This window comes from Hyaena hyaena, unplaced genomic scaffold, assembly GCF_003009895.1.
Source record: "Hyaena hyaena isolate Hyena2069 unplaced genomic scaffold, ASM300989v1 scaffold_363, whole genome shotgun sequence".
Classification (NCBI taxonomy): domain Eukaryota; kingdom Metazoa; phylum Chordata; class Mammalia; order Carnivora; family Hyaenidae; genus Hyaena; species Hyaena hyaena.
In genome coordinates, this window is record NW_024080995.1 from 1,396,885 (window position 1) to 1,424,374 (window position 27,490).

General features: G+C 34.9%; 1 protein-coding gene across 1 annotated transcript in view; it reads left to right on the forward strand.

Annotated features, from left to right (window-relative positions):
* Window positions 1–27,490, forward strand: part of SCN7A (sodium voltage-gated channel alpha subunit 7) — an 83,882-nt gene that overhangs the window by 37,125 nt on the left and 19,267 nt on the right. Inside the window, exons 9-16 of the mRNA XM_039250145.1 lie at window positions 579–720; window positions 4,421–4,627; window positions 11,625–11,727; window positions 12,399–12,637; window positions 14,183–14,356; window positions 16,274–16,630; window positions 22,657–23,094; window positions 26,144–26,246. Coding sequence (XP_039106076.1) covers window positions 579–720; window positions 4,421–4,627; window positions 11,625–11,727; window positions 12,399–12,637; window positions 14,183–14,356; window positions 16,274–16,630; window positions 22,657–23,094; window positions 26,144–26,246 — 1,763 coding nt within the window. The remainder of the gene's footprint in view (window positions 1–578; window positions 721–4,420; window positions 4,628–11,624; window positions 11,728–12,398; window positions 12,638–14,182; window positions 14,357–16,273; window positions 16,631–22,656; window positions 23,095–26,143; window positions 26,247–27,490) is intronic.

Genomic DNA, 27,490 nt, shown 5'->3' on the forward strand with positions numbered 1-27,490 from the left:
TCTGTGGGTTATCAATTTAGCAAGCCTCAATGCACAAGCACATTTTAAACCTCTCTTTGCATCACATTTGTTAACTATTAACAAAAGTCCCAAACAAGTCTCATGGCCAAAGCCAGAATAACATTGGGTGAAAGTATACAAGGGTGTCGACAGAGGGAAGCATGATTTATTGGGCCACTACTGTAATACCCAAGCCCCTGAAGATAAGTAAAAGTATGAATACTCCATGAAAGGAAATGAGATAAATCTTTAATCTGATCTTTCAATCTACATGCAAGTAGTGCTTATAAATTGTCAATGTCATAAATGTTTTCTCATCCTTAAATATAGGATCTGAGGGCTTGAGGTGAGAGCATTTAAAAATTAAACCCTCAGTTACTGCAGTTTTGCTTTTAGCACTGTCATTTTCCATCACTTTGCTACTGGGTAGCAAAGAAATCTTTAACAAGACTTTGGGCAAAAACTCATTTGTGAGCCCCCTTTTCCTTTTAGCTTAAGTAAGTAGTTAATTCACAATTTGGCCATTATCTGAAAGTCACTTAAGAGTAAGCAGTTTTTCTTTTCTTTATCTTCTTTAGTCAGTGTCCTGAAGGATATGTGTGTGTGAAAGCTGGCACAAATCCTGATTATGGCTTCACAAATTTTGACAGTTTTGGCTGGGCCTTACTTGCCCTGTTTCGGTTAATGACGCAGGATTACCCTGAAGCACTTTATCACCAGGTAAGAACAGAGAGAATCTGTACTGCACATAAAAATGGTGCCATGCCACTCCCTTCTAAAATAATGGTCTAATGTAACATAGTGTATTAAATTTTTGTGAGGAAAAGAATTCGAAGGCAGAAGAAAGGAGAATCAGAATTACTGAATATCAAACTATATGCTGATGCTATACCCAAGTCTGTCCCCTTATGCATATCTCATTTAATCTTTGAAACAATCTTGCAAGACCAATATGTATATGCCTTTTATATGAAGACAATAAGATAAGAGTGGTTGGGTAAACTTTTCAAACTTACAACACATGTACCTTCCAGAGATCATTCATTTGATGTCATTCATTTGGTATTAAATAAGTAAATAACATTTCTAAGTACTAATTCTTTAGTCAAAAAATTTTAAACCAATGAGATTACCATGTATTAAGACTTTTTATTTAATGCCGACAATATACTGTTTCATTTTAATTCTTGTATTTCTTCTCATTCCCCTTTAATATTTAATCATGCTCTGATTATAACAGAAAGCTTACTATTATAAGACTTGAAATCCAAATTCTTGAGAGTCTCTCTTCATAACTGATGATTTGTGTGCCATAGTTTCTTTGAAAGATATAATACTCATTTGAATGGAGATTTAGCATCTCTTTAAAGAGAAGTATCATCACAGTAGAATATGCAATGTTCATTTAGCAGCATAGTTAAAACTGAAGTATATTAGGTAAAATAAATACATTACTTTATATTTCCAAAGTACTTATAGTTGAAGAACACTCTTTTTTTTTCTAATTTTTAATGTTTTATTTCTTTTTGAAAGAGAGAGAGACAGTGTGAGCAGGGGAGGGTCAGAGAGAGAGGGAGACACAGAATCCGAAGACAGGCTCCAGGATCTGAGCTAGCTGTCAGCACAGAGCCTGATGCTAGGCTCGAACCTATGAACCGTGAGATCTGGGCTGAGCCAAAGTCAGAGGCTGACTGACTGAGCCACCCAGGTGCCCCAGAACACTCTTTTTTTAAAGAGCACATACATCCCCTACTTTTTATGGCTGGATAGATAAATTATGGTGTGTATATATGTGTGTGTACAGGTCATTAATAATGATAGAACTTTTAGCAAAAAATTCTTGCTGTGTTATGTTATTAAATGAAAATCAATTAAAACCAATCACACATGCAGCACAATTATATTTCTAGTAAAAGAAATACATGAAAATATTAAAATTACTTTTTAAAATGTAAATTATATTTTTCTAATTTTGTAAGGTATTTATATGTTATTTCCTCAACTTTTTGACAAGTATCAATGCCTCCTCCACAACACTAGGAACTTTTTATTTCTGAAATAATCTTATCATGTTATCCTACTTCTAAAAATCCTTCAGAGATTTCCACATTCCTATGAGATGAAATCCAAAGTCTAAATGCATGGTTTGTGGTGACCTTTAAGGTATTGTTTCTGCATACTTTTCCAGATTTATTTCCTAACAATACCTCAATATGTATTCTCTGCTTTATTGGAGTGTAAAAAATGCTTGCTGTTTCCCAATTGAGCTTTTACCCATAATGTCTTCTGTCAATGTATGTCGTACCCTCAGCCTAAATTCAAGATTCTTTCTGTGTTCAGTCTCATGGCTTAAATTTATACCTCAAAACCAAAAGAAATCTTTAGCTTTGCTCCAGTCCTCCTTTCTGAGCTAGGCAAATCCTACACCAGAATTCCATGCCACCCTATAATTGCCTCTAATTGTGGTTATTTTAATTGCTTGTTCAGCGGCTCCTCCCACTAGGAGATATACTACCTAAAAAGAAGTATTTTGTCTTGTTTTAATTTTTATGTATCAACATCAAACACACAGAAATGCTTGATGAAATTTTAATATATAAATAAACAAATATAACTGAACGCTTATGGATAGTGTCACTTTATATAATAATAAATGTTTTGTCTTTTTTGGTTATAGCCCTCAAAGTATGTTTTCTAATTTTCTTGTTAACATTATTCTAAAGGAAATGCTTTCCCACTACCAATGAAATGAAAAATTAGTCTGGGCATACCCTGGTGGAGTCCACATAGGACTTTCATCAATATTGCATACTATTTGGACTGGATATTTGCTTGCAGCATTGCCCCAAACCGAATTGACCATGGCTAGAGAAATTCAGCTATTATTCCCAAAGAAAACAGCTCATGTTTTGAAGAATACAATCCTCATCAGATATTTATATGATCCAAGCACTCTTTGATACACCATGGATACAGAAATGAACAAAACAAATGTCAGTCCTCATGGACACAAACATAACGCTATGTTTAGCAATAGGTAACATTTACTGCATACTCGACATAGGCTACGTGCATCTTCACATACGGTATTTCATTTGATTTTCATAACAAAACCTATGCTTTGGGTGCCCCAATTAGCCCCAATTCCAAACTAAAATATAGTAAAACTAGAATCTGTATACTTTTCCATCATAATAAGAGTTTATACTTTTATCCCAGTTTCAAATAGTGGAAAGAGCAAAAGCTTTGGATTTAGGCATTCCTCCATAGCTGTGAGATCTTTGACAAATCATTGTGCCAATAAAGTATTTATTAATGTGTATGGTCTGCAGTATATACCGTAATGTCTATTACTGACTCTTGAATGTAAATGATAGCTAGTTCAGTGGGAAAATATTTAACCAAATCCTAAATAGGTGACTCACTGGGGAAAAAGATTTATTAAAAAAACTTTTAAAGATAAATGTAGTATAGATTAATATAAAATAATTTTTTATTGAATGTTGGGACATATTAATCTGTAAACATTTTTAACTCTGTTATATCAATATAATATTTTCTATAAATAATACTTATCTATTGATTCAAGTGGGTGCTTAAAATTAAGACTACTCTCACCTGGGTTTCTTTTGGATTTTGCTTATATAAAATGATAAATGATGATAAATCAGTAGCCTGTATTATTCATATATAGTGGACTCTATAAATTACTTACAATTTCTAATTTTTAAATTCTCTCATCTATCTTATGTAGTTGTTATGAAATAAAAGCTAGACGATGCTCACTTTTGAAATCTAAAATCTTGGTTTTATTTTTCCTATCCATAAATGACTTCAAATAAGTGAATTATATGATTTTCCCATATGATTTGTCTAAATGTTCTTCACCAGAGATTTTGTATCAGATAGAGAAATATTCCTTTTCTCTGCCTCTTTGGATAGACCTGAGTTTGTACCTTGCTATGATGTTTCCATAAAGTAATGATCAAAAGAAACTAATATCTAAACATTCATTCTCTGACTTTATTACGCTCCATGTATTTAAAGATTCTACTATAAAGGAAATAGTCTTTCACATTCAGACCGTCCAGCTTTCTTTATTGAGAGATGACAGTTTTTTCCTTCCAATATGTTTTCTCTGTTAGTGAAGATCTAAACACCAGATGCTCATTCTAACTTAATTAAATTACTAAATTCTAACTGGTTTTGTACCATGTATTCTGTACCTTACATATATATCTAAAGTTAAGGAGCTTTTCTCTTATTTTCCTGGTAGAGCCAGTAAAACTGTCTTGTGATTACATTCCACTCACAACCAAATTATTTTCATAACAAAATTTCATTTTTCATTTTAAAATAGGAGATTATAGGAAGACAAATAACATTTCCCTCTTTTTTCTTGTTTTCCAACTCTCCTTAGATCCTGTATGCTTCTGGGAAGGTCTACATGATATTTTTTGTCGTGATAAGTTTTTGGTTTACTTTTTACATAGCAAGTTTGTTTTTGGGCACACTTGCTATGTCCTGTGAGGAAGAAAAGCAGAAAGCTGCTGAAAAAGCTGAGAAGACTGAGCCACAGTTTCAGCAGACTGTAAAAGAACTTGAAGAAGGAGACAAAGCAGCTGAGGTACAAATTTCTCTTAGTGCTTCATAGAATCACAGAGTTTGAGTTATCTCAAGATCTTGGAGTATATTGATTTCTACTAGGTGCTCAGTATCTGTGCATTGTATGCGATAAAAAGATCAAAGTAAGTGGGCTCACTTTTGCTACATAACATTTCCTGAGTGTCCTATGGTAAGAGTGACCAACATCTTTAAATATTACTTTAAGGCAGAAATTTTATTCTTCCAGAATGTGTATTACCACTGCTGAAAAGTATAGATATATTATTTTTCAAACTTCTTTTTATGCAAGTTTAGTTAATTAATTAAAGTCTGCTCAGACAGCACATCAGAATTAACTAGAAAATTTCAGTATTGAACTCAATAGCGATAATGCCTCTCATAATTTAGAAATCATGAAGTACTAAAAGCCTGGACTAAAAGTACAGACTTGAAGTTGTAAAAAGAGAAAAACATGCACCTGACTAGTTCTTTCAAGTTCTTTCAAGAGTAAATTCTAATTCTTTCAAGAGTAAATTCACTATGCATTTTGATACAGAGTTATTTTTTCCATGGAGTAATTAAATCCATGGTTAGTAAACCTTAATAAGGTTTTACTCCAATTTTCAATTATTTTAGTGCTGTTTAAGTATATTTTCAGAAAAGACTTAATCTATGAATCTGAAAGTATTGACAGAAGTAGCACTAGAAAGAAGAAGTCATAGAAATTATCTTTAAAAATCTAAATTGTGCCGTAAGTTTACTAAAAGGAGCTTCCATACCAGGAAAGCAACCAGAAGTAGCCCTCTTATGTTCAGTAGGACCTGGCAATTTCCTACCTCCTTCTCAGTTGGAGAAGGTTAGGTTTAGCCCAGTCTCCTAACACCCAGTACCCAGAGCTGTTGAGGTATGTGGTGGGCAGGATCCAGTGGCCTGGGGTAGGGTACAATCCATGCCTCTTCCAGGTGTTGCTCCCTTCCCCTGTGTTGTGCAGAACCCTCTCACCTGGAAGCTTGGTCTTTGGAGGGTGCTGGGCCCTAACTGGCCACAGTAAAGTTAAGTGCTCCTTGACCAGAGTGGCTGGTTATAAGGCCTCACCTGGGGGAGGGGAGCTGTGCCCTGCCTCCTTTTCCATTCCTTTAGATTTTTACTATTTTGTACCCTTAACACCTGCTAATATTGTCTACACTGGAGAAAGAATCTTGATGGTAAAAGGACAGATTGAAGGAGCCGACAAAGGACAGAAAGGAGCTATACTGAGACTCTATCATATGAAGAGAAAAAACAGAGGTAGGGAAAAGCAAAGAGCCAAGGTACATTCTGGCGCTAAGTCGCATGTGCAGTAAGACTGGCTAAGAGGTTCATTAAAACTAAAGGTAACATCTGGGTCACAAGGGTAAATTGTTAACTTCCCTACATATGTAACTCTTTATTTAGTCATTGCCAGTGAAGAAGCTCTAGAAAAGTCATTCTACTAAAACTATGGGACCTGAATAACATAATGAAGGATCATACCAAATTAAAAGTTATTGATAGATACCATGTTTATATGGTTCATAACATGCATACCATTGAAACAAGAAGCAATTATAAACAGCATGAAGAAAACATGTATAAAGAGAGGCTATTGAGTGTAGCCATTATATCACCCATGAGGAAGCCACAGAAAAATTACAAAAGATTTCTGTCTCTAGAAATGAGTGTGGGGTCCTTCTGCTTGAATGATGATGGTCTGAATGATATGTTGAATGTATAATTTGTTTCAAAGTGGTATTTCAAATGTCAAGGGCTACCCACAAATGTATCCAAGAGCACAATATTCTCTTATCCCAAGATGAGATGCCCTATTAACTCTGCTTAGGAAGATCTTGAATAATTTCCCAGTTTCTTAATATCTCCATTCATTTGGCTGTTTTAGATCACATAAAGCCTTTCTGGTTTTAATTAAAATCTTTCAATTGTAAAGGATATCTTTTTCTGGAAGAGTACTAGAACATTTTGTTATGAAAAACTTATTTGGGAAGTAAGAACAAAGGTCATTTTCATAAGATGTACTTTCTTTTCCTTTCTTTGTTTATATACAAGAAAATACTAGAAAGATAAGAATTTAAAATGAAACATACTGAAGATCCTTTAGGTGACTGATCTGATTTAAGACTAATCAGATTCTAATTCCAATTTTGGAATTACTGAGAGATTACTTAAATGTTTCATATTCTCACATAACAGGAAAGCAGTAAATCATCTTAGCTAAAAGCACAGTTTGTCAGTCAAATAGCTAATAGATTTCAGTCTATTTTTGCTACTTAATACATGTATGATATTTACCAAGTCTCTTAACCTTTCTGAACTTCTTTATCTGTAAGATGTATATAATTTTAGTGTCTCTTTCATAGGTTATTGTGAGATTCAAATGAAATAAATTTTTGTAAAACACTTACCATGGCTTAGAATATACACAAGAAGATACAGACATACGTATTGGAGAATACTCCACCAACAGAAAATCCTTAAGTCTTTGACTATACCCCCCCTTTTAGGGATAATTAAAATAATGATGATGATTATTATAGTATATATTGTTGAGTGCTAGCTATGTTCCACACATATAAGCATCTTCATGAATCCTCCAATGTGATCTTCACTGAGGAGTTCCAGTTACAAAGCTTGACCTGTATTTATTGGTGCCTGATTTCTCCACATTTGACTTCTTTTTCACCACTTTATTTTTCTGGAGGCTCCATGTTGAAACTATATTATTCCAACAATTGCCCTGTTTGCAGCTGAAACTTTGTTAAGAATTGACAGTCACTGGCAAAACCCCCAGAAGAGAATCAGATATATACAACTGTAGGAATATAAATATTTTCAAAAATATTTGCCCATCTAAAATGACATCCTTCTAACTCATCTATCTAATTAAATAAAACATTATTGCCAATCTACTATATGCTAAGCATTGTACTAAGCATTAGATATTTTCAAATATTCATAAATACAAGTATAGCATCTATCTTCATGCAGTTAATGGTCTAATGGTGAGATAGACTATAAAATTACCCTAAACACAAAATTGTACCTCTAAGACCACCAGACATTATGTGTTTCCTGATGTTATGAAACAGGAGACATAAAATGCGACATAAAATATATTCTAGCCATAGTCTGAGCTAAGTCTAGTAAACCTCTAGATCTGTCTTTTTCTAGAGACTATAGGAGAGAGAAGAACACATTAAATTACACTAAAAGGACACAATCTGCCAAATTTAGAATGTGGAAATTCTATAGGTGTAAGTGATCCATTATCATCAACAAATAAGTCGAATTAGAAAAAATAAAGGCATGAGATAATCAATAAACCTGCAAACTAAATACATTATGTGGATCTTTTCTGCATTTTGAATGGAACAAACCAGCTATAATAGAATGTTTCTGAGCAATAAAAGAAAATTGAGCATGGTCTGAGTATTGGATAATATTAAGGAATTACTAATTTTCTGATTGTGATCTTAATGTTACAATTATGTTTTGCCAAAGACTTATTCTGAGAATTATATGATGTCTGACATAATTTTCCTGAAATATTTAAAATAAAGCAGGGAGAGTAATACATAAGAACTGAGGAATATGATATTGTTAAGGCTGGATATTGGGTACCTGGTAATTCACTACCTGGTATTATTTGCTACTAAAAAAACATAAATGAAACTGTGGCGAGTGCTATAAAAGTGAGAAACATGCTTGAGAGCCTATAATAAAGGATTTCCCTGGTAAGAAAATATTTCTTTTTTTTTTTTAACATTTATTTATTTTGAGAGAGAGAGAGAGAGCATGAGCTGGGGAGGGGCAGAGAGAGAGACACACAGAATCTGAAGCAGGCTCTACGCTCTGAGCTGTCAGCACAGAGACCAAAGTGGGGCTCGAACCCACAAACCGTGAAATCATGACCAGAGCTGAAGTTGGACGCTTAACAGACTAAGCCACCCAGGCGCCCCAAGGAAAGGTTTCTAATAGGAAACTGACATTTGAACTGAGATCTGAAGAATGAGTCCATACTACATGGGGGAGGGAACAGAGTGAATCAAGATTAAAAAGGCCAATGTGGCTGGCTGCAATAGAGAGAAGTCTGAATTCAAGATGAATACAGCAGCTGATCATTGCTAAATGCTAGATATATGACTGGTTTCCTCCTTATTCATACCTATTCTCCAGAGAAAATTTAAACCAGCTGGGACAAGAATCCTAAACCCTTTTTGCAGTCTTATTTTAACTTTGGATATGCCCTTATTAGCTTCTAAAAAGGAGATTACTGAGTCAGGATTTTCTCAATTTACATTATAAATGGCCGTATCCTTAGTTGTTGGCATTCATCAATATTTTTAATAAGTTCCATTGAAGTCTAATTTACTAGACTGATATGTGGTTTATTTGTTTTATATTCTAAAACATATCCACAGTTCCGGGTTCCTGGGTTGCTCATTTAGTTGAGGGTCTGACTCTTGGTTTTGGCTCAGGTTATGATCTCACGGTTTCCTGAGTTTGAGCCCTACATCTGACTCTGCTGGCAGCACAGAGTCTACTTGGGATTCTTACTCTCCCTCCCTCTCTCTGTCCCTCCCCTGCTTGTGCTCTCTGTCTCTCCCAGAATAAATAAATAAACTTATTTTCTTTTTTAATTTTAAATATATCCACAGTCCAAACCAAGTAAGTAGAAAATTGAACCGTTGACTATATCACAATAACATTATTACTCTCCTCTACCCACCCCACACGGATGATTATCTTTACTGAATTACTTCTTGGGGTGATTCCATCAGACATTGGTCATCAAAAACATCTCTATGAGAAGCAATTCCTCTATATTTTATATTCTTTTTTTAATGTTTTTTTTTATTTATTTCTAGGAGAGAGAGAGAGAGAGACAGCGTGAGCAGGGGAGGGTCAGAGAGAGGGAGTCACAGACCAAAACAGGGTCCAGGCTCTGAGCTGGCAGTCAGCACAGAGCCCGACGCGGGGCTCAAACCCACGAACTGCAAGACCATGACCTAAGCGAAAGTCAGATGCTTAACCGACTAAGCCACCCAGGCGCCCCGCAATCCCTCTATATTAATAACAGTGGAATGTATTGTTCACTATATCACAAAGTTTCATCTTTATGAAATATACCTGGAAATCTCTGTTAGACCTTAATAACAGAGCAATTATGCCTCTACTGATTTTTGACTCATGAAAATCTGAAATTATATAAATTACAACTTATATTTTATGCAATCTTGTAAGTCAGTAAAAAAAAATGCTTTTTGGAGTAAGTATAGTTTAAGTAAATAAACTAACATCACATCACGGGTTTTTAGCTTACTTTTTCAATTAAAACAAATAGTGAGGGAACAGAGATCTGTAAACCTACAGAATCTGTCATTTTCCTGATGGAATCAGTATGAAGTAGAGTTGATTTTCACCTCCTCTGACTCTGGTATTTATGAAATTGGAGGGAGCGTGACTGATACTGAATGAGATGAATATGATGATTCCCTTGATATCTGTGATGCTGCCTCAGATAGACCACAGCAGAACTTGCCAACCAGAGTGTGCTTTGTATCAGTTATCAATGAGCCACGGTTTCCTGCAGTGTTAGTGTAGCAGCAGCCGCATGCCAGTGACCTCTGTTCTAGAGCAGGCTTGCCTGTTCAAATTTATTTACTATTTTCCCCCCTTTTTAGTCGCACCTATTTGCCAAGTTAACAAACATACAAATCTCACCATCCTTGTGTTGCTAAATGTAAAAACTGTTTGGAACTCTGTGGTGTAATATTACCTACCGACTATCAGTTTCTTAGAGTTTAAATTCAAATATAAATTTTATACATGATCACTAGAAACATCTAGGGTTCTATTTATGATAACTATGAACTTGTAACATCTACATCTACATGAAACCCTAGGAGTATATTTCCTTCTTTTTATTTAAAAAAAAATTTTAATGTTTATTTATTTTTGAGAGAGAGCAAGAGCGAGAGCGAGAGAGAGACAGAGAGAGAGAGAGAGAGAGGGAGAGGGCAAGCAAGTGGGGGAGGGGCAGAAAGAGAGGGAGACAGAATCCCAGGCAGGCTCCAGGCTCTGAGCTGTCAGCACAGAGCCTGATGCAGGGCTTGAAGTCGAAATCAAACGCTCTTTTTTTTTTTTTTAATGTTTTATTTATTTCTGAGAGAGAGAGGGGCAGCGTGAGCAGGGTAGAGTCAGAGAGAGAGGGAGACACAGAATCCGAAGCAGGCTCCAGGCTCTGAGCTAGCTTTCAGCACAGAACCTGATGCGGGACTTGAACCCACGAAACGTGAGATCATGACCTGAGCCGAAGTCAGACGCTCAACTGACTGAGCCACCCAGGCACCGCCTAGAAGTGTATTTCCAAAGCAAGGGCTTCTTCTGAACTCTGTGTAACTACATTAGCCAAAACAGAGTATCTTAAAGCCATTACTCAAGAGACATGAGAGACAGAAAGAAGTGATTCCTTTATGGAATATCATATATGTTCTGACCAAACAATTCTTTTACCTGATACTATTTAAGATTATTTCATTATCACAAAACCAAATTTTTTTTTATTTTATCAAAAGAGTTTATAAGTTTTAAAATACCCTTAAAGAAAAATTTAAGGTGTTAGAGAAATATTATTTCAGGATGTTTGCCAACTGGATATTTTGCAATAACCCTATAAAGTATACACTGAATGTTTTGTCAAATATGGGTAATACACTAATATTCTTTGACTTCCTCCTTTTATAGTTGACCTTGTAGTATAAAATTATTTTGTTGAGTTGCAAATTATACACATTCGTTATGCTAATAATCCTAAGTCAGTTTAATACTGCCTATAGTGTGAAGAGTAACAAATAATGGAACCCAAACAGATTTCTGGAGGTAAGAATCAACATTTTAAAGAAGGTTATAAACCTTCTTATACTTATAGCCTTATATCTACAACAGGGAGAAGCCAGCATTAGACTCATCTAATTTCTTTTTAGACCAAGACCACACAGATGGAAATGAAGAAAAGATCCCCAACTTCTCTGATCACTTCTTTAAATATGTTGGATGATTCTACTGCTACTATAAGACATGAAGAAGGTAAAGTAAAAAATACTTAGGGACCCTGAAAGGTATGTTCATAAGGTTCACTTTAAAGGAATCTTGCATTTTTTTTTCAGAATTTTAGATGATAAGAAATTTTTAAGGAATGACATGAGAATATTAAAGTGAGCAATTCCATAAGCATGGTATTTTAACCATTGGAAAAAGTTACCAGAGTGCTAAGAAATTTTCTTTACCATTGAAAACAACATGGGAGTATTAACTCCTAACTACAAATAGAAGATGGATTATATAACATTAATATATTAAGATCCTTTTTTGTATTGTCTCTGCTTTTGTAATACATAATCAGTAACTTATTATCATTGACAATGTTAAAAGGTACTATTTTATAAAGTCTTATAAATCTACAAATTATAAACCATAATATTCTCAACTATATTCCGTGTTTGTTTTCTTGAGAGAAACTCCTAGCTTTTGCTTCTAATATACAGTGTGTCTCCTTTTCATTTATCTAACTCAACAAGCATTAAAAAATAGAGGAAATTGACTTTGCTCTGCTTTTTCTTAGTACAAAATATTTCTATTTGCTAGTTCCAAATCAGAGGTCTAGTTTTAAACATCTCTTTGCATATGAAAGTCAAAGTATCTTATTAGCTAGAACTAAAACAACAATTTGCTAAAGTTTAACTTTTTTATTATTTCAGAACTTAAAAAATCCAGAAAGAGATGCCCATTGTGTTGGTATAGACTTGCTAAAACTTTATTGATCTGGAATTGTTCTCCCTGTTGGTTAAAATTGAAAGAGTTTATCCATATGATTATAATGGACCCATTTACTGATCTTGTCCTAACCATATGCATAATTCTAAACGTGTGTTTTTTGACCTTGGAATGTTATCCAATGAGTGAAGAAACCAACAATGTTCTCAGCATTGGAAACCTGGTAAGGCTCTTTTACATTATTTTCATTTGCGGTTTCAACTTTTCTTCAGTCATCATAATCCTCATTATTTTATTTTGTAACTCCAGTATGTTGCAAATGCATTATATGCATATTAGATGACGTATTACAGCCCTGATTTGTTCTTATCATGGAAAGATTTATACCTAAGATTTAAAATTCTGCCATTTAAGTTTGTGATGCTAGTCAGTTGCTTGACAGTCAGGTTAAATGGAAATTACTTATTTCCTGTCCCATCCCAAATATATCCTCCCTTGGTACCCATAGCTCCACAGTTTGGAGCAGGGCAAAGGTGCAATAACAAATACAGATTTCTCACTGACACCTGAATTCTGAATCCTAACTACAACTGGACCTGCCTTGTCTGCTTTAGCTACTTGTCTTTGCCTCAATAGGAATGTATCCTTTCGGCAAGGTATTGTTGAGAGTCACTTGTCTTTTTTTATCCATACGGTGCGTAAACCAAAATAGATTTCTCTGAGTTTAAACAAGTCACATTCAGGGCGCCTGGGTGGCTCAGTTGGTTAAGCATCCAACTTCGGCTCAGGTCATGATCTCACAGTTAGTGAGTTTGAGCCCCGCATCAGGCTCTGTGCTGACATCAAGGAGCCTAGAGCCTGCTTCCAATTCTGTATCTCCCTCTCTCTGTGCCCCTCCCCTGCTCATGCTCTGTCTTTCTATCTCAAAAATAAATAAACATTTAAAAACATAATATTTTAAAAACAAGTCACATTCAAGGAAATATACAATGTTTAATTTTCTTTACTTTTATGGTTGTTCTTTGTTGCTTGGTACTAGTACAAATGGCCAAACTGCTACCCATTTTGAATTATACATTTCCTTGGTACCAACACTACAGAAATTTAGTTATTTCTGCCAGCATAGTTTTCAAGAGATAATTTTCATAGGTTTACTCTGTTTTTTTTCCTGCTTCACATAGGCAATTTTTAAATTCTTTTACAGTTTAAAAAATTAAATATCTTAATATGTACTCCATATCCCAAAAGAAATTATTCAAAATGAAAAGATTTTCATCTTTAAATATTCTTTTGTTCTCATTCAGGATAGCTTTTGTTAAATAATTGAAGATTTTGTAGGCAATGTTTGGCATTAGACTGTTAAGTGAAATGTTGGAGTCTATCTTTATTTTTTTAAGCTATTTATTTGAGACAGACAGAGAGAGAGAGAGAGCCCAAGAAGGAGAAGAGCAGAGAAAGAGAGAGAGAGAGAGAGAGAGAGAGAATCTAAAGCAGGCTCTGTGCTGTTAGCACAAAGCCTGATGTGGAGCTCAATTCCATGAGCCATGAGATTGTGATCTGAGCCAAAACCGGGAATCAGACGCTTAACTGACTGAACCACCCAGGTGCCCCAGAGTCTATCCTTATAATACGGACTACAAAACTAATCAGATCTTGACAGAGGAACTGTGAAGAATGTGACAGTGGAAACTTACAGTTTCTGTGTATGTGAGTTCTGATGGTGTTTTTGGAATCATATTCTCATCCATGTGTTTTGTTTTTTGTTTAGATTTTTGTTGGAATTTTCACAGCAGAAATGATTTTGAAAATAATTGCAATGCATCCATATGGGTATTTCAAAGTAGGTTGGAACATTTTTGATAGCCTGATTGTGTTCCATGGTTTAGCAGAATTTTATCTATCCAATGTTCATGGAATGGCTCTTTTAAAAATATTCAGGGTGGTAAGTATAATCCAATATCTAAAATTTATTTTATGAAAATTTATCTCAGCCACCTCAGACACAGCATGGGAAGAATAGTATACCTATCCTACTGAGACATTTGTAGTAATAAATGAATTGATTCATATATAAAGAGCTTAGGAAGTGCCCCAGGAAGAGTAAGCAGTTTCCAATGCTGTTATTTGACCAAAGCATCAAAGGAAATAAGCCATATAGGTAACAAACTTGAGGTATAGTTTTAAGAAGCAGGGCCAGGGTTACTGGTCAGTTGTGAGGAGCAGGATAATGTGGAGTCCCAAGAGGTGAATGTCAATGTATGACTAAGGAACTGGAATCACGTGAGTAATTCTAAACAAAAAGTAGAAAACTTTATGAAAGATCAGTCATGGCAGCAGAATGTTATTACAAATATTAAGTCAGAATGGTATATGCCTGCAATGTAGGGTGGTAATAAGAATCAGAAAACTAAGCAAGGAAATAAATGTTATCAGAAGAGTATGTATGGAAATGTTAAGTACTTGATAAGTAATATAGTGTCACATTCTAGTAAGAAGTTGAAGGGATGTAGCAGGAGTAAAGAACAACTAAGTAGGCTTGATCTTATCCAAATAATTCTTCAGAAGCCTGTCTTAAGCCCTCATCCATAGACTTTTCTAATGAGTAAGAGAAACATATACAAGATGTAGCTCTCAAATTTATGGATGAAACAAGACTGCGAAATTAAAAATATGATAAAAGACAGTATCAAAGTATCTGAAAGTCTAAGATGGACTGAATATAAATGATTCAGTTTTACATGGATAAATGTGAAGTCCTACTCTTGACTCTGTGAAGTGAACTATATACTGGAAAAAGTTAGGGAAGGTATAAAATATATAAAAATGATATTTGGGTTAAAATTTTTTAAATGTTTGTTTATTTTTTTTTTAAATATTTTTTATTTATTTCTAGGAGAGAGAGAGACAGCGTGAGCAGGGGAGGGTCAGAGAGAGAGGGAGACACAGAGTCTGAAATAGGCTCCAGGCTCTGAGCTGGCAGTCAGCACAGAGCCCGATGCGGGGCTCGAACCCACGAGCCGTGAGATCATGACCTAAGCGAAAGTCGGACGCTCAACCGACTAAGCCACCCAGGCGCCCCAAATGTTTGTTTATTTTTGAGAGAAAGAGAGACAGAGTACAATTTGGGGAGAGACAGAGAGAGAGGGAGACACTGAATCTGAAGTAGGCTCCAGGCTCTGAGCTGTCAGCACAGAGCCCAATGCAAGACTCAAACACATGAACCTTGAGATCATGACCTGAGCTGAAGTTGGATGCTTAACTGACCGAGCCACCCAGATGCCTAGGTGATACTTGGGTTTTAGATGACTAAGTTCACTGTAATATGGTGGTCAAAGCTATTAAGGTAATCCTGTGCATTTCAATAGGAACAAAAGAATCTAGTGTAAAGAAGAGAAATATTTAGACTAAACCTAGAATGCTGTGTTTGGTCTTTGGCATGTTACTTTAAAATACATAATAGAAACTTCAATGGAATTCAATAGGAGAATTTCCAGTGTACTGTGAAAAGCAAAACCAAGAATGGATAGTTGCCCCACCATATGTTAAAACCTAAAACTAGAGTAATTATAACAGCATAATATTCAATGGAAATTGGCAGATCAATACAAGAAGATGTCTATGGACTTAGTGTAAAAAATACAGAATACGTGTTACATATTAAGAATTGTGTGACAATGGTTAGCATTAATAATGCTCAGCGGTTAGTACTAATAATGCTCAAAACTGAATATTACATTAAAGACAATGCATATATATGTGTATAATGCTGATAAAATTATTAAATGTACATCGTAATAAATAGTGATAGTTTTTTGTTGTTTGTTTTTTATTTTTGTTGTTTCTTGCATTGCTGTATTAGTTGAGAATTTTCAAGCTGGGAAAATACTGGCCAACATTTAAGATTCTGATGGTGATCATGAGTAATTCACTGGTGGCCCTGAAAGGCTTGGTGCTGTTGTTGTTCACATTCATGTTCTTTTCTGCTGTGGTTGGCCTGAAGCTGTTCGGTAGGAGTTACAAAGAATGTGTCTGCAACATAGACAAAGACTGTCAACTCCCACACTGGCACATGCATGACTTCTTCCACTCCTTCCTGAATGTGCTCCGGATTCTCTGTGGAGAGTGGATAGAGACTTTATGGGATTGCCTTAAGGTTGCTGGCCAATTTGGTTGTATTCCTTTTTACATGATGGTCATTTTAACTGGAAACTTATTGGTAAGTAATCCGTGCTTTTAAATTTTCCTTGAAAAGCTTGTATAATGTAGGTTAGTATTTTCATGATGTGAATTTATGGGATCCAGTGGTCTACAACTGTGTTGTCCAGTATGGTAGCCTCTAGCTACATGTGGCTGTTGAAATACAAATTGCCCAATTAGAGATGTGCTAAAAGGGTCAAATACCCACTGAGCTTGAAGTCTTACCCCCCAAAAAAGAACATTAATTATTTTATAAATAATTTTTATACTGAATACATTTTATTTTTTTAATATTTTTATTTATTTCTAGGAGAGAGAGAGAGACAACGTGAGCAGGGGAGGGTCAGAGAGAGAGGGAGACACAGGCTCCGAAACAGGCTGCAGGCTCTGAGCTGGCAGCCAGCACAGAGCCCGACGCGGGGCTCGAACCCACGAACCGCGAGATCATGACCTAAGCGAAAGTCGGACGCTTAACCGACTAAGCCACCCAGGCGCCCCTACTGAATACATTTTAAAATGATAATATTTTTGGTATATTTAACTAAGTAAAATGCCAGTAAAATTAACTTCTGTTTTTGTTTATGCTTCTGATGTAGCCACTAGAAAGTTGCATATATGGGGCGCCTGGGTGGCTCAGTCGGTTGAGCATCCAACTTCGGCTCGGGTCATGATATCACAGCTCATGGGTTCAACCCCCGCGTCGGGCTCTGTGCTGACAGCCAGCTTGGAGCCTGGAGCCTGTTTTAGACTCTGTGTCTCCTTCTCTCCCTGACCCTCCCCTGCTCATGCTGTCTCTCTCTCTCTCTCTCTCTTTCTCTCTCTCTCTTAGAAATAAATTTAAAAAAAAGAAAGTTGCATATGTGACATGCAACATATTTCTGTTGGATAGCACTGATCTATAACCTTCCTACTTCCCAGACCTATGGAAGGGAAATTTACAGTTTAACAATATCCCGGGGTGATTTGTATGCATATTAATTTCTAAGAAGCTTTTAAATGTAACACTGATTGTCAGACTAGGTTGCACATTAGAATTACCTGGGGAATTAATAAAAATATAGTAATGCCTTGGATCCATTCCCAGAGATTCTGATTTTATTGGTATATGGACATAGCCCAGTCATCAAAAATTTTTAAATTTTTTCATTTGATTAAATTGTGCAGTAAAGTTTGAAAATCACTGGCTTATAAAACTATTGTACATTAGTGAAGAGGGAAGGCTATCACTTTTAAATTCCCAGTAATTTAAGTGGTGTTACATGAATTGAGGAAATCGCTTTTGCTTCTTCTAAGCAAAAGGAATGGATTATAAAAGAAAATTGTTCTTACAAGGCATGACTCAGTATATGCTTTTTATTCATGTCATAGAAATGAAATACATTTCCAAAAGACTAAAAATATCACAGGTTAGACTCCATTTTTCTATCAGTAGCCTTCCTCACTGCTTCTGTTTTCCCTTGGGCATAACCTCTGTCATCCACTTCTCACTGCTGGCATTCTGTTTAATTGTTGATGTACTTGTCTACCTTCCTTATTAAACTGTAAGCTCCACAAAGGGAAGGATCATGACTTTTCTCTATGTCATCAAAGCTTAGAACAGGGCCCAACATGTAAAAATACTTCAGTGACTTAAGCCTTTGTAGCTAATCAGTCCATTTTCAACTCCCGGTGACATAACGCTATTTTAACTGGCTAAAATAAAAATCAGCATATATATCAGCATGCATAACTCAAAATATCAAAGATAGATTTCACTTTAGTTGTGGCATGACCCACATATTCTGTCATTATAGACAGACCTGTGTATATCTCAGATCTGTCTTCTGTATGCCTTTGCTGGTAGTAGCCTCTATTTTATCAAGATGGCTGCTGTCTTCTAAAGCTTCATGTGTTCATACCACATCAAGTCTAAGAGAAGAGAAATTCCTGTTTCTTTTCTACAAGTCACAGCAAATATCTCCTATTATCTCATTAGCTTTAGGTCACAGGTCCATTTATTTGTTGTGCAGAGTGTGGAATATATTAATGTATATAATTATCAGCTACTCAGAACCCTCTTATGGAGCTAGAGTTGGCATCACTCCAAACACAAGTTATCTAACTAGTAATAAGATAAGGGTGATTTCACAAATGAAATATAAGTTCCTATTCCCAATAGGAACGGCTATGGTTGATTGGTTGATGGCTATTGAGATAAACAACACACACACACACACACACACACACACACACAGTTCAAAAGGAAAGAAGCAGAAATGCTGAGGCAATTATATAAGTGCACTTCTGCTTCTTTGTTTTTGAATTCCACTCTTTCTTATTTTTCTTGTTCCTACTGATCAGAAACTTGATGTTGAAGAGCAGAGGGATTTCAGAATAAAATGTAGCTATATGAACTTCCATTTCTAATTGATTGATCATCATATTCCTTGGTTTGCTGAATCTTTTAAGTTTCACTTTTCCCAACAGTCATCCATGTGTGGAACACCATGATAACAACTCTAGAAGAAATGCAAGGAGAGAATCTGTAAGGTTGTAGATCTCCCCCCACCCCATACTTCCAACTCATTGCATTACAGCATTGTATTTCACACCAAAAGGAAGCATTGGTATAAAAAGAAGGAATTTCCCATTTTAAAAACTTAATTTTATCTTGTTTGCCTAATAAAATTCCAGTGGTGATTCAGCCTTCAATGAAAACTTAAAACATGATCATAAAGAAAAACAAGTATTAAGTAGCTTTTAAACGTTATATGCAATGTTGAATTGTAGATAAAATAGAGTTCAGATCCAAGCAAACATGGGTTCAAATTCCAATTTTATTATTTACTAATTAAATGCCTTTGTTATATGACACTGCCTCTTTAAACCTCATAATATCTAATAGAAGAATGAACATAACAATAATGTATGCCTTATAGGGTTATTGTAAGTTAGATAAAAATAGCTAGCACTCTATAAATATTTAGAAATGTTTGTTTTACTTTCTTTAAGCTTTAGAAAATTGTATCTCCCACATCTGTAGAATTTTGGTAATTAAACATTATTTAGAAGTTTTAGTTAGGTAAAACTTCCAGGTGTTTCACCTGCAATTTAAGTAGTTGCTACTAAATGAATTATGATATACCTAGCTAAGGTTACATAAATCAAACAATGAGGGATAGAAACATAAAAAGAGAAGCAATAGAAAATATAAAATTCAGTTTCTTTTTAAAAATAAAACATTGATGATAAATATCTATGTTATTCCATGTATATTTAAATATTACCCAATTAAATATATATAAAGATACAATTTGAATAATATTAAATAGAAACTTCATATGTATTGAATTTTTAAAAATTTTTAATGTGTACTTATTTTTGAGAGAGAGAGATAGAGCGCAAGTGGGAGAGGGGCAGAGAAAGAGGGAAACACAGAATCCGAAGCAGGCTCCAGGTTCTGAGCTGTCAGCACAGAGCTCGACTCAGGACTCAAACTCACTGACCGCGAGATCATGACCTGAGCTGAAGTCGGACACTCAACTGACTGAGCCACCCAGACACCCCTGTGTTGAATTTCTTAAATTACTAACCATAATTACTTGTACTTGAAAATTTCTTGGAAAATACTTGAAAAATAATTACTTAAGTAAATCTTGAATTTTCTTTCTATTCCATATTACTTTATTTTGAGGAGTTGTTCAATTCTTACTCGATAGATAGACATCATTGAGGTATAGAAGAAGGCAAATTTCAGGGGAGACATTTTAATGTGTTTTTTTATATATATTATTTCATATTTTATCATTTAACACAAAAATAAGAAATATGTATTTTGAATCTCTTTATAAAAACACTGTGACTAGAACAAAGTCATGCTAAATTTATATAATATAATGTTTTCCCCTTCCTTCTTTATTAATGCTCAAATTAGAAGAGGTAGTTAATCCTCTATAGTTTTGGTCATTTACACATCCCATTTTTTCTTTTGAATCCTTTAAGAGACTAGGCTATTTTTAATTCATAGCACACTTGAACAATACAGTGTAGCATTTTATAGTATTTTCAAAATTTGTCTTTATACCGTAGGTCCCAAGAATTAGAACTTCATTTTCAGCCTTTTAACATTAAAACATTTTTTTCAACTTTTATTTATTTTTGAGAGAGAGAAAAGCAGAATGTTAGCAGGGGAAGGGCAGAGACAGAGGGAGACACAGAACCTAAAACAGGGTCCAGGCCTGGCCTGAGCACAGAGCCTGACACGGGGCTTGAACTCAGGAATAGTAAGATCATGACCTGAGCTAAAGTTGGACACTTAACCAACTGAGCCACCCAGGTGCCCCAAGCCTTTTAACATTTTCACTGTATATGTGTGTGTGTGTGTGTGTGTGTATCTGCTTTTTGTGTGGGGGGAGATATGTTTAAGATAGAAGATATCTTAGATTGTAAGCTCTTAAAAATACAACTGTTGTAGCAAAATTTTTCCTTGTCCAAATCCTGGCACAAAATCTATTATTTTATTCATTCTATAATTAATTTCTTCAACAAATACTAATCACTTATTTTGTGCCTAGTGTTGTGTTAGTTGTCTGCTTAAGAGAAAACTTGGTTACTGCTCATATGAAGCTTATAGTCATGAAATTTTTACCTAAAACCCTTTCCTTATTTCGCACCGTGCCAATAACCAAACGGAGGATAAGAAACAACCAAGTACCTTAAATTATATTTGGAGTTGACCTCTTATATCCTGAACTTACTGTCTTTTAAGAATGATAGAAATGCTACTAGTGTAGTTCCTACAAGGGCCATAAAGCCCCTGCCCATACTATCTGTATGTAAGCTTATATATTTATATCTATCTATAGATATATTTAGATATATTTATATCATATATATTTTTAAACATAATTAATGTCATTTAAACTTTACCCTTTACAAATAATGTATAAGACATAAAGTAAATTAAATCTTTAAAAGCTCAAATATCTAGGGGCGCCTGGGTGGCTTAGTCGGTTAAGCGTCCGACTTTCGCTTAGGTCATGATCTCGCGGTTCGTGGGTTCGAGCCCCGCGTCGGGCTCAGTGCTGACTGCCAGCTCAGAGCCTGGAGCCTGTTTCAATCTGTGACTCCCTCTCTCTCTGACCCTCCCCTGCTCACGCTGTCTCTCTCTCTCTCTCTCCTAGAAATAAAAAAAAAAAAAAAAAAGCTCAAATATCTGAAGAGAGGGGGAAGACTTTCAATAATAAGCAAAAAAAATGGTCAAATGATTACTTTAAGAGATAATCAATATTGAATCTCTAACACTAAAATTTAAAAAGATTATCTATACCCTACAATTACAAACAAGATAAAAATTTGATTCTCTGGAAACTAAACATGGCTTGATCATATTTCTCAGTGATAGTAAAGGTCAAAATATACACTGTCCTTGAGTTCAAATGACTTAAGTATTAGGAATGATTCCTCCATCACTCATCTCTTTCTTATTCAACCAAATTTATTACCACAGAGAATCAATTAACCTACTCAAACCCTGTGCTAGCATGTCACAGGGAAAACTCGATACAGCCTTCAGAACTAGGACTGGGACTATCTCCATGAAATGCCTTGTGGGTTTGCAGAACCCATGAGGATGTCATTGTACATCTTCCTGAGTTAGTGCTGAAGTGAGGTCAGCCACCTGAGGTAGCGATTTATTTTTCTGCCTTGGGAGAGTCAGCCTGGCTCAGTGAAGGAAAACAAGCTCTGGAATAAGACAGACTTAAGTTTAATCTGTGTGACCTTTGATATTTGACATCTGTAAGCCTTGTCTTTTTCAAGTTTAAAAGAAAATTGATATTTCATATAATGTTTTGTTCTTAAGATGAGTTCTGGCTATACTGTGCAAACCCTTAACACAGCACCTGACCCATTGTATATGAGTAAGAACTGAACAGCCTAAATGGCACTGTGGTTCCTAATTCTGTTTTCAAATCTCAGGTTAGCTTTTTCTTTTTTTAAGATTTTTTATTGTTTAAAAGGAAACAAAAAGTGAGATAAACTTGACCTCATTTTTTCCTCATTTAGGTAATTTACCTGTTTCTGGCATTGGTGAGCTCATGTAGTTCATACAAGGCTCCGACAACTGAAGAGAATGATGAAGCACAAAATCTCCAACGTGCAATGGCAAGGATTAAGAAAGGAATAAACTACATGTTTCCTCAAATATCATGCAAAAAACAACACATTTCAAAGAAGACAATGGACAATATAAATGATGTATATGTTAAAGAGAATATGTCTGACCCTACCCTTTCTGATTTAAGCAACACCCAAGATTTCTTCAAGGATAAGGAAAAAAGCAGTGGCACAGAGAAGAACACAATGACTGAAAATGAGAGTCAATCACTTATCCCCAGTCCTAGTGTCTCAGAAACTGTACCAATTGCTTCAGGAGAATCTGACATAGAAAATCTGGATAATAAGGAGATTCAGAGCAAGTCAGGTGATGGGAGCAGCAAAGAGGTAAAGTGTTTTAATATCCTGATTACTTACTGTTAATTTATGGCATTGTGATAAGAAAGTGAATCAGTGTTGAAGTTGTGGAGTTAGAGTACACATTCGATCCTAGCTTGAGCACTCCTTGCTCCTGATTTTATGCTCCTGATGAAGTTAATTAACCTTTGCAAGCTTCAGCTTACTTGTCTATAAATGCAGATAAAATTGTATGCATCTCTTAAGGAGGATAGTACTAAGAAAAATAGTTCAAAGGTGCACAAGACAATGTCTAGTCCATAGTAAACACTTAGTAAACATTAGAAAATATAATTCTAAAAGTCTGTGAATTTATAAGAGTGGGGAGTGTGGGGTGATGAAAACATGCTGAAGAAATCTAAGTTCCCAAAATCAATGTGTATTATTAGAGAAATCATTAAACTCTCCATCTTTAAAATGTGAAATTGGACTGCAGGATGGCTAAAATACTTTCTTATCTGCTAAAATGTAGGATTCATGTCACTTTGTTTCTGCAGCATATGCTGTAACATAGATAATTGAGTTGGACTAAAAGAATAAAGAAAACCCATCACTTTGAATTGTGAACAGTGTGTAGCTTTATCAACTCGTGGACAAAGAGAACAAAATAAAAAAGCAACAAAAGAAACAACAAAATAACACATCCAAAAAAGGGTAGATATTGCTGTTAACTTAGCTTCTAAATGCACACCCTACTGGAAACACTTGTATTGTTTTTGTTTTCAAGCACCATAATGTCTTGGTAGGAGGTGTGATTTAATAGAAAGCTACATCTACAGATTTCACATCTGCTCTGTGGGCATCTTGTGTTGTACCTCAGTAGGAAATCATCTCAGATCACTCACAGGCACTGGGGAGGGGCAGAGAGTGTCTCTTTCCAGATCTCCAGAAATGACTCTGGCACCATCTTGTCTCCCAGACCTCTTCCAGCTTGGCAAGTGCTCTGCAATATCTTCTCAAATTGGCTTAATAGGAGTTGAATTGTAATTCTTCAAAATCCTTCCAGCTCCTAGTGAAACTATCTTTGTGTTAAAGAAACATTTTCACTCCTTAGCATGCCCAATATTGGGTAGGTTCATTTTCCTTTCATTAATCCCATTTCTAGAAAACAGGGAAAACTGTTCTCCAGCTACACTTCTGTATCTTTACTTATAACTTTGACTACCATCTATTTCTGGGTTAAAGGGCTATTTATCACGGCATATCGTGCTGAGATACCTCAGGAAACTTCTTGCCAATCTCATTAGAAAGTCTGGGATATGAAAATGTATAGGAAAGATGACACAATATGATAGTAAATGTTGAGGTTTCAGGAGTTGTAATGTATGCTGCATAATTATTTGGTCATATTGAGTGCTTAGCTACTCAATAGATTTATTCACTTATCTGTACATTTGTTACATATTTTTACACTTTCCAGATTATGCAACTCTTGAGTACTTTAAGATGCTGATCTACCAAAAGCCAAAGAATAAAATATAAAATCACATGTGATCTGATAATTCTGAGATACATTCTTTTCTTTCTTTGGTATTTAAACTTTAAGCCATTGTTTAGTTACAACATAACTATATAAATTTTAGAAAAATAACATAAAACTTTACATCAAGTCATAACTTTTTCATAATGTAGCAACATATCATGGTCACTCTCTCATGCCATTAAGTCATCTTGTAATAAAATTATTTATAATTTTGAATCCCAATTGATTTATTTATAAATTTAAATAACATATACTAAGGGGCTTGGAAAAATCACATCAAATAGTTTATGTAAAAGTTACAAAATAACATAAATATAAGATATATAATTTTTAATTATTGAATGCCCAAGCATTATATAATATTCACTTATTTGTTGTTTACTCTCATATCAGTACATTGCTATAGCCTTTATTTCTTCAGAAATAAAGAAAATATGAGAATTGAAATAACAAAAGTGATTAGTTTAAGTTTAATATATACCAGATGGATATATATTTTTTAATTGAGCACCAAATGTCTTACTAACAACTATGTAAGATCTAAAGCAAATAAGGCTTCCTAATGATATTTCCTTGACGCTTATTGTGCATAAGACCAAAGGTAGGACAAAATATTTATAATTTTCCTTTAGACATACTTTGCTTAGATATCTCCTTAATATTTAAGAAATAAAGACTGTTTTTCCCCAAATATTTTAATACATTTATCTTTTTGTTTAATTATAAAACAATTGTATATGTTATTAACTTAGAATATTGGTTATTTTAAAGGATGATGTATTATATATGTATTATATATTTATTTTAAAGTAAAGTAAAATAAAGCATTATGAGAAACATTTCAAATAAAAGCCATGCATGTCACACTTTCATTATTACCGTATACACAAAGTCATGGCTACCTTATCCTATCTAGTCTCGACCTTCAGCCAAGAACAAATGAGAAAGTGATTGCAGTCAATCACTGCAAAAAGCCTGTCTGCATAGGGCTGGTACCACTTTGCCAGGTCCACTCCTGACTCTTATTCCTTATGCCATTTCTTCATTTCACTTCAAGATAACCTCACATCAGTCCCGTCCTATCATGGCATACACAAAAACGTCTGGACTCGATTTTACAATACAAAGTAAATGTGCTCTTGTCTACCCATCGTTAGCATCAATGGGTAATTACTTCTGATGCTGCTGAAATGGCTTATATGGAAATCTTGTGAACAACTTCAAGAGGTCTTTGGAACTCAAACTCTTTTGGATACTGGAGAGATCCTATACATCTTTTAGGAGAAGAGTATTACAAACTAAATATTCATTTTAATCTGAAAGTTATTTTAGCTTAAACAAATTCTTAATTAATTTTTAAAGCTTCAACTCACAGAGATATGTATAACTCTTAATGTCAATCATGAAATTAGCTTAAACAGTATTTTAAACTTGATAAAAGTCAAGTTGTAAGTTGTATTTTTGTATCCAATTTTTCTTATTTCTGAAAATGAAACAACCTTGAACCACAGTGAAAAACTGAAATCACAGCTATTTTGGTGGGACTTTACTTTTCAGAAGGTAAAGCAATCTAGCTCATCTGAATGCAGCACAGTCGATTTTGCTATCTCTGAAGAAGAAATGGTCTATGAACGTGAAAAGCCAAAGCAACTTAAAAATGGTAAGAGAAAAATTCCTTTGATCATTATATTGAAATTAGACTAAATTTCTCTTAACATAACTAATGCTATTAGATATGTTTTAATTTTAGAGAGTTTATTAACTTAGCTAAGTAGCACACACACACACACACATACACACACACACACAAACGTTGTGTGTACTTTCACATGCACACATGCCCAAAGGAATCCTCATAGAAACTTATAGGGAAATTCAATAGAAAAGTCAACATTTGAAAAAGAGGGACAGGGTCTATTTCCTAGGAAGTTTAATGCAGTAGTTAAGAGCATTGGGTCTGGAATCATACAGTCTAAGTTCAAATCCCAGGCCACCATTTACTAGCTTCTACTTAACCTCTTTCATGTCCATTTCTTAATATGTAAAATTAGGATAATAATGAAACTTCCTCGCAGGATTGGTAAAAAGATTAAATTGGTGTGCATGCATGTATATATACATGTGTGCGTATATTTTTATGCCTCATGGAATAAAGTCAGTATTAAAAATACTCATATGAAAACATCCTATATCTTTCATAGGAAAACATGACATGCAATGGTGATTTATTTTTATGTTCCACATGAACCTTAAGAAATGGGGGCGCCTGGGTGGCTCAGTCAGTTAAGTGTCCGACTTTGGCTCAGGTCATGATCTCACCGTTTGTGGGTTCAAGCCCCGCGTCAGGCTCTGTGCTGACAGCTAGCTCAGAGCCTGGAGTCTGTTTCAGATTCTGTGTCTCCCTCTCTCTCTCGCTGACCCCTGCTCATGCTGTCTCTCTCTCTCTTTCTCTCTCTCTCTCCCTCTCAGAAATAAGTAAAAACATTTAAAAAAAAAAAAGAAATGTATAAGGCTTCAGTGAGTTGATTGACTCATTAGATATGTAACATACATCTGTTGATGACTTATAATTCAAATTAATTTCCTAGAAATATTAACAAATATTTACAGGTTCTTGACATTTGAAATTACTGGAAACCATCAACATGGTAACTGCTAAATGCTCAAATTCCTGTATTCAAAATAAGAACCTTCTCCCAGTAGCTCAACTCACTGAACTTGTATCATTCAAGACAAAGGAGGAAAAATTTCCTCTATTTTTTTTTTTGTCAAAGTTGTATGAATTGACGGTAGGTGAAATTCTAAAATGAAATGTGCTGACTTTAAACTCCACCCACCTCTATTTCTTCATGTTCTCCCTGTTAAAGCAGAGTCTTCTGTATCTTGGGTTTTCTTTATGCTAAC